Genomic DNA, 7,664 nt, shown 5'->3' with positions numbered 1-7,664 from the left:
TGTTATAATAAGTTACAAATGATCATAAAATATAACGCATATGAATTTTTATTTAATAAATATTCAAACTAAAATATATATATATATATACTAATGATTTAAAGCAACAAGATTGGCTGATCAATTTAGTTGTCCAGTTGAAATTTTTCAAAAGTATGTGAAAGACTAAAGTCAAAGTAAATATGAATTTAGAATAGTAGTTATATTTTACTAACCAAAATACCGAAAAAAACCGAACCGAATCGAAACCAACCCGATATCTGGATTGAACACCCCTAATCCAAATGAAGCCAAACCATTGTTTCATTCTCCAAAATATAATAAAAATAATAACTTAATTCCGCGCAAGGCGCGGATCTTATCCTAGTATCATTGTAAATCACGTAAGCATGGTCAAGTGGTACGTCAAATTTGGAAAGGTGCTAAACATTTCGAATTCAAAATTTACCATCTAATATATATAACCGTTTGTTTGGTCATGCAATGTAGATTTCTAATTCTCATTGCCAATATACATGATTTGTCTAGCGCCAATATACAGACTTCCAGAAAACTATTCTTTTGGTCTGCCGAATATTTCCGAATTGTAAAAAAACAAAAAAAACACATTGTAAAAATAATAAACCTCTGTTAAAACTTTTAAGACAATAAAAAAACATTATCATGTGAACAGCCGTTTAAACTGTTTACGGCTCCCACAGGTCCCAGTCAACGCAAGGCTGTGGACACTTGTTGCGATCGGAAAGGGTTGTTATGGAGAAAACCCTACACCTGACTCTGTATTTGAGTCCCCACAGACAGTAGCAGTGAACCTGTCGGTTCTGTGCGGGTTTGTTGGTTTTAGATTTCCGCGCCCTGAACTTCTCTACAGTTTTATTATCCTCGAGCCAATAGCCTTTTCACGTCGATATCTAAATGTATACATTTTTATTATGATCAAGAGTTAACAAGTTCGGTAAAAAGTCCTTTTAACAACATCCTCGAGTGTAATTTGTAATATAATCAGATTTTTAATATACGATGTATCATGTATGGATAGATCTTGATGAAAATTTGGAAGATTATATTCATTAAAGCGACTTTGAAAAATCCTTACCTCTCATGTTCATAATTTACCTTTAAAAATGATAAAATGTAAATTCAGAATCTTTTCAAACTAGTAAAAGTAAAAGGAAAGTATCAACAAAGCTACAGTTAGTCTCCAAGGATTTTTGTTTCTAATTATCAATCACACTGAAGAATAGACTGGGCATGAGACAAGACAGCCTTATCTTTAAAGTCAGTGGCTCAGTAGCACTCAAGTACAGTTTTTCATTATTGCAAACATCTAACGGTAAATATTGTCTCTACATAGATAAGTATCTTAAATATGATAAGACATAATACACTGCACTTGTACTTCAATATAATTGAATTTTGGGTCGCTATCTGTAAAAAGTCATTCGTTTTCGTTTTCGTTTTATTGTAAAGGGTGTGTTAACTGTTGCACACTATCTCATTATATAGTCTAAACTTCTTCACTAGTATGACATAAATGTATAATAATATGTACATTGATCCATTATTAAAACTAACAAGTTTTCTTCCCCATCCACGAGTCGACAAGGAGAAGGAACAAATACACATTACGTAGATTAAAGAATGTTTCTCTCGACACATGAAGTCAGATCCCACAGGCCACAGATACCGACTTGCATCGAATAATAAAATATTGTTTTGGATACAAATGCAGACAAAGTTTTGAGGGATGCTTACAGAGAAAGAGAATGGTATGCAACTTAAAAGTTTTTTTTTTTTGTAACACCAAACTTATATTAAAAAGCTCAAAAACCATGAAAGTTTACGACTGAACCAAAAGATTCCGGAGACATGCTCGACGGTAAATTGAAGTTATAAAACATTACAAAACATTACAAAACAACTAAAGATAGAACTATTTAAGGGCGAGTCAAACTCAGCGAAATGAAAAAACTCAAAGGGAAACGCCACTTTTGTTCCCATGGCGATTGTTCGAAAGAACAATTGATAGTCGAAAACGATGTTGATACACCTATAAGAAGAGGTTGGAATGTTGACTGGCAATAACTTTAGGTGAGGAGCTCCAGAACCGTAGGCAACATTGAGAGTACAAAGTCCTATCTGACTTGATATGAATCTGAAACAAGCACAATCAGCTTTAACCTCAACAAGGCTTACCGAAGAGATTAGGTGAATCTCAAGCTCTAGCTTTGCCTCCAAAGAGGCTCTGAGGATGAAGTTTGATGACAGAGATGATGATTTAATTGGGTCTAAACCTCGGAGCTCAAAATTACCGTGTCGAGTCCAATAATTTGTAACCGAAGGAGATCTAAGCATACAATCATCGCACTTGTTCAACTAGAACGTGTGTGAGCAAACATCGGATAAGAGGTAAAAAACTTCGGGATGGTTGGGTCTTCATGCAACAACTCCGGTTTGAAGGTCGCGTAGTTGACTCTGTGAAGGCTTTTGTAAATCTTTTGCAACTTAAAGTTTTTAATTATAAAAATAACATATGTGAATTGATGGGTTGTTTATATGTCACTAAAAAGGACCTGCCAACGTAGCATTAATTCGAGGCCAGTGTAGTTGTCTTTGATCCTTACTTAGGGAACACTTGTATCTAGACTTGAATGTATCTATCTTCTCTTTAATACTTATTGCTGCTTTCAAGATGATAATACTAATATATGAAAATTACGGGAGGTTATTTAGTTGTGGATGCGTCTACGTACGTTCCTTCTGATCATGCTCAAAGAGCTAAGTTATACGATATCAATTATGGCATATTTTACGATTTTAAGTAGTATTATCTCTCATATGTAGAAAAGACTATATTATGTCTCAAGATTAAAAAGTAGTTTCATTAGGTTAGTGACTACAAACTATATTTAATAAACAATCATCAGTTATCTACAAGTAAAAGTTTGAAGTTTTCCTTTGTGCTCAAACTATTTTTTTTTTTCAATTCATCCATGATTTTGCTTTTGTTTTAACAGAAACCCAACACAAACAGTGGTCATAGTGTTGTTATCAGAGATTGGTTTTCTTCTTTTAACAAAATTAACTTAGCACATTGCTATTTACCGTTGTTAACGGTAAAGGATCCAGCCAATTAATCACTCAAATATAAAGTTTAGAGGCTCAAGAAAGTGATGGAGAGAGGACAGAGAGCTGCTTGGAGAAACATGATTTGCTTTTGTACAACTGGTTTTCAAAACCAAAGGGACTATGCATAAAAAATACCAACAAAAAAAACAAAAACTAAACTAAGATCAAGATTAGAGAGACATGAGATATCCTTTGCAAGTCCCAAACCTTCTACTTCAAAGACTATCTCTTCACGGTTCCTGATTCCATCTTAGTTACTTCCCCACTGTTTATGACCAGGGACCCATTTAGGACACTTGGGGCTGAAGTAACTATCAACAACTCTCGAGTTCAACAGCTCAATAATTGGAGCAAACTTCACGCATCTAGGCGTCTTATACTGATTAATAGATGCTCCCAAGCTGATCGCGTAATCCATGAGCTTATCAAATGTCCCCGGCTCAACAATCTTGATCTCGAGTGGGCCTATGGACTTGTCACTAACCCTTCCTTGTCTATAAACAGAGTTGAACGACTCTTCCACGGCTAGGCAGCAATCCTCAAAGACAGAAGGAGGGATTGGTGTGTTTCCATCCAAACATAGCTCCCAGAACAAGACATAATGGCCAGGGATAGAACTTGTATCCGCATAGCTTGTGTATTCAGAGAGTGAGGCATCGAATGGGACGAGGTGTGTCATTGCGTTCTTCACCGCGTTCTGAAGCTCAACTTCGTCGGTCTTGTCGGAATCTATGCTCAAGACGACATTCTTGCGGCAGATGAAACTGAATTGAGGTGCTTTGTTCTTGAATCCAGTCACTCTCAACAAATCACCAACTCGGTATCTACAAAGTCCTGCAACAGATTCACAAAGCACACAAATATAAGACTAAACCCTTAAAAGTGTAAATTTTTTTTTTTTTTTGTTATTATCTATTTTCTTAGGGCAATTTTTTTAGATATCCTAAAACACAATTATAACAAAAATAGCATACAATATAAAAAAAATCACTAAAACAGCAAAAATGACTAAATTATTCCAAATTCTCAACTTTATCCTAACTTTTACTTTTCAATGCTAAACTCTAAACCATAATATTAAGCCATAAAATTGAATATAAAATATCTTTTTGTAACTTCTAATAAATGTATTTTGAGAATTTTTCCCATGAATGCTATTTATTTATTTTTTAGGAAAAAATGCTATTATGGAATATTTTTAATTTTCTTACCGGCATAAGTGGTGACAACGAGTTCGTACTCCTGACCAAGCTTAACATCAACAAGATCAACAAGCTCTTGTTGCTCTTTCTCCGTGAGTGCTTTAGGTAGATTGATGGAGTTAGTAACACCTGTGTTTCTATAAACAGGCAAGAACTCGAAATAAGCCATGGTCGGTATGAGCGTGTAAGAGACGTCGCTGGGTTTGCAAAGTGGCCTTAGGTTCACACCAAAGTAACACTCGGAAGAAGCATACATTGTGCAGACAAGAGGCAAGCCATTGCTGTAGTAATCCAAAGTTGGAATGTACTGAGACATTGTCCCTGTCACAATCACATCCACATACTTCGTGTTAGGCCACAACCTAGTGATAATCCCTTGCCAAGACTTCTTCTTACACTCGGATTCAACAAAATCTGCGAGTTTTGGACTCGGTTTAAGGATCTTGGCGACCGCCTCACGCACTGAAGGATCAGTGATCAGGGAGCTTAAGGTACCGGTTCTGATGTCACGGACCAGCTCGGTCCAGTGCTTCTCAAGAAACTTGATAGCTCTGATGAAACCAGAGGCGAAAACGGCACCGACTCGAAGAACCTCCTGGTGTTGGCATAAGCCACAAAGCATCTGAGAGTACATGCTCTGGTAGGAGTCAGGGCAAAGGATGGTCTCGTTGGGGCTTGTGTAATCGGTGTATGGGTCAAATGGTCTTTCTTTGAAATGGGAAGATTTGTAGTAACTGGTTAAGACGGGACGAGCAGGTAGGCCTCCTGGTGTCTTGGATTCAGACTTGACGAACAAGAAATACATTCCTTTGCCTTTGTCGAGGCCAGGAATGAACTGGCTCATCACAGGCATCAAGAAACTGTAGAGAAGTGATCTCCTGTCTAGCTCTTCTTCGATTGTCGGCATTAGCTTCCTCTCCCCACCAGATGTCCCAGAGCTGTCAAAGAGCATATAAAAATCTTGTAAGGCTCTTGAAAACAGAGCAAAAACAGAGTAAAACAGAGCAAAAACAGAGCAAAAACAGAGCATCTTGAATAATAAGAGAGAATGTTAATAACGAACCTGGTGAGGAACTCGGAGATGGGCTTTGAAGAGAGGATAGGGGACTTATCACCATTAGCGATCCTGTTGATCTCAGGCTGAATATCCTCGTAGGTTATAACAGGCATCACGTTCTTGAAAGTCTCTCGGTCTGTGCGACCGTTGAGGTCATGACGCCTGAGATACTCCACGTCAGCATTACGGGTCAAGATCTCCTCCAAGACACGTCTCTGGACTTGGTCGGCGTTTGAGGTCAGTTCCTCGATTAACTGAAGTTTCCTCTTGTTCTTCTCGTCGAGGGTCAGATCGAAAGCATCTAAAGATTCATACTTTGGTGCCTCAGGCATGGTTTGGTTTCAGAGAGAAGCTGCCAAAATTTTGAGATGGGTGAGAAGGAGATAAGCTTATGTTTGTTAGGAGCTTTTAGTGTGTGAGGAAGAAGGAAAGACAAGTGTTGATATATATAGAGGAGGAGAATGAAAGGAAGGTGAAACTAGGCAATGGACGTTGAGGAAGATGAAGGGTATAATCGTCATTTGCTGTAACATGTCATGGGACATCTATCGCTATATAATTAGAACTTTTATGAGTAGTACTCTGCAATTCATATACTTACTTGCACTTTGGATATTTACTTTTGGAAAAAACAAATGTAATATAAACACTTTTATGAAGAATTATAATTACATGTACGACTCTAACTGTTGTGAAGATTTAGACTTTATGTTAAGAAAAGATATAGATTTTGACATATTGGCATATACTTGTAAGAATTTTGTAATAGACCATTGGTACGTACGTTGTTTGCATTGTCGTTAAGAAAATCACTTTACAAAATAATGGTTCTATAAAGGAAAATCACTTTACAAAAATAATGGTTCTATGGCAAAAGGAGATGTATTACTTTCGTAAAGGCAAAGGAAAAATATCACCGTTTACTTTTACAGCCGTTATTGATTTTTTATCCATCAATAATTGCATTGTATATTTGGTATGCAAGATTATGCGGATTAACGAACTTATATTACAATAATAATGTGACTAACTAATAGTTAAATGGTTCGATGCAATACTGAGTCTAGTATATTTTATTTTCGCAACTAAAATACTCAAATCAGTCATCCAGTATACAAACATGCTCAAATCACCCAGAAATCATGTACAAAACATGTAATTAAATCCATTAACTAGCTATCTCAATCAGACTAGACATTAGAATATAAAAAAGTATACATGACATTTAAATAAGTGTACATCCATAACAACAAGGCATGAGAGATGGGGGCACGGATTTTATAACGGGGTTTTACTCGGTTTGACCAGCTCTCTCAAACCAGCAATATCCGGTTAATCCGCTACGTGATGTCCCACGAATCGCCGGCAAACCAACTTTAACCCTTTTTAATACCCTAAGCTAACAAATATTAAACCCATCTCTCAAAACGGCGTCATTTTGAGACGGAACGTTATCATCACGGCGAGAAGCATTCGAGAGGGGGGGACCAGACAGCTGGATAACACACTTGATAGGTTGACACGTGTACAGAACTTTTGCTGTTGTACGAGTTTGGTGCCTTCACGTTGTTTATTTTTTAACCGATATATTTTTATTTTATTTTGCGGGATCAAACTGTTTTGTTCATTATTATCCATGTAAATCGAATGAGTTTTATTTCAAAATTTTGTTGGGTGTGAACGTCTTTCTTTTGGAGATTTCAGTTTCTTTCTTTGGATAAAACACAACCAACGTGAAACTTTATAATAAACTACACCAACGATAATATAGATCATTATTAAATTAAATGCAATTAATTTTGTTTAGTGTTCAGATTCTATTTTGGGGTTTTAATATTTGACGTTTCAAATTCTAAATGTTGCAGTTAGGTAAGTAGCAAACATATATACTTTTAGACATTTTTTACTATATTGATTTTCGTCGGAAACGGCTTTTATATTCTAGAGAAGAAGTCAATCGATCGTATTACTTGACTGTATACAAAGAATAACGTACGCCTACGTAAGATATTAGTGTCCACTCGCCCTGCCTTCGGCACCCCATCCTAGATAGCTGCAAAAGGAAAATAATTTCTCAACATTACAAATAAAATCTTTATGGTATATAACTGATGATTCGTGATAAAGAAAATATCGTCTCTTAATAGATAAAGCTATAAGATATCTAATTTAAAAAAAATCCCCACAATACCATGCTTTGTTAGCACCTGTGTATTAATAACGGAATACGGCTTAAAAGCAAAATAATAACCATCGTAAAATTATCATTTTAGTGG

General features: G+C 36.2%; 1 protein-coding gene across 1 annotated transcript; it reads right to left on the bottom strand.

Moving 5' to 3' along the window:
• Positions 1-3,174: 3,174 nt before the first annotated feature.
• Positions 3,175-5,872, bottom strand: LOC106301442 (indole-3-acetic acid-amido synthetase GH3.5). The gene is made up of 3 exons (XM_013737841.1): positions 5,395-5,872; positions 4,341-5,269; positions 3,175-3,963 (listed from the first exon to the last, which is right to left on the bottom strand). Exons 1-3 carry the CDS (start codon positions 5,718-5,720, stop codon positions 3,380-3,382), a joined length of 1,839 nt encoding a protein of 612 aa, XP_013593295.1. The 5' UTR covers positions 5,721-5,872; the 3' UTR covers positions 3,175-3,379.
• Between the last annotated feature and the right edge of the window lie 1,792 nt (positions 5,873-7,664).

Source organism: Brassica oleracea, chromosome C7, assembly GCF_000695525.1.
Source record: "Brassica oleracea var. oleracea cultivar TO1000 chromosome C7, BOL, whole genome shotgun sequence".
Taxonomy (NCBI): domain Eukaryota; kingdom Viridiplantae; phylum Streptophyta; class Magnoliopsida; order Brassicales; family Brassicaceae; genus Brassica; species Brassica oleracea.
Note: the sequence above shows the minus strand (reverse complement) of the source record. Positions and strands in the feature narration are given on the sequence as shown.

Coding starts and splice junctions, on each gene's coding strand:
- LOC106301442 (XM_013737841.1), bottom strand. CDS start 5,720: ATGCCTGAGGCACCAAAGTATGAATCTTTAGATGCTTTCGATCTGACC. Junction 5,270..5,394: donor ATCTCCGAGTTCCTCACCAG/GTTCGTTATTAA, acceptor GCTCTTTGACAG/CTCTGGGACATCTGGTGGGG. Junction 3,964..4,340: donor CGTTGTCACCACTTATGCCG/GTAAGAAAATTA, acceptor AATCTGTTGCAG/GACTTTGTAGATACCGAGTT.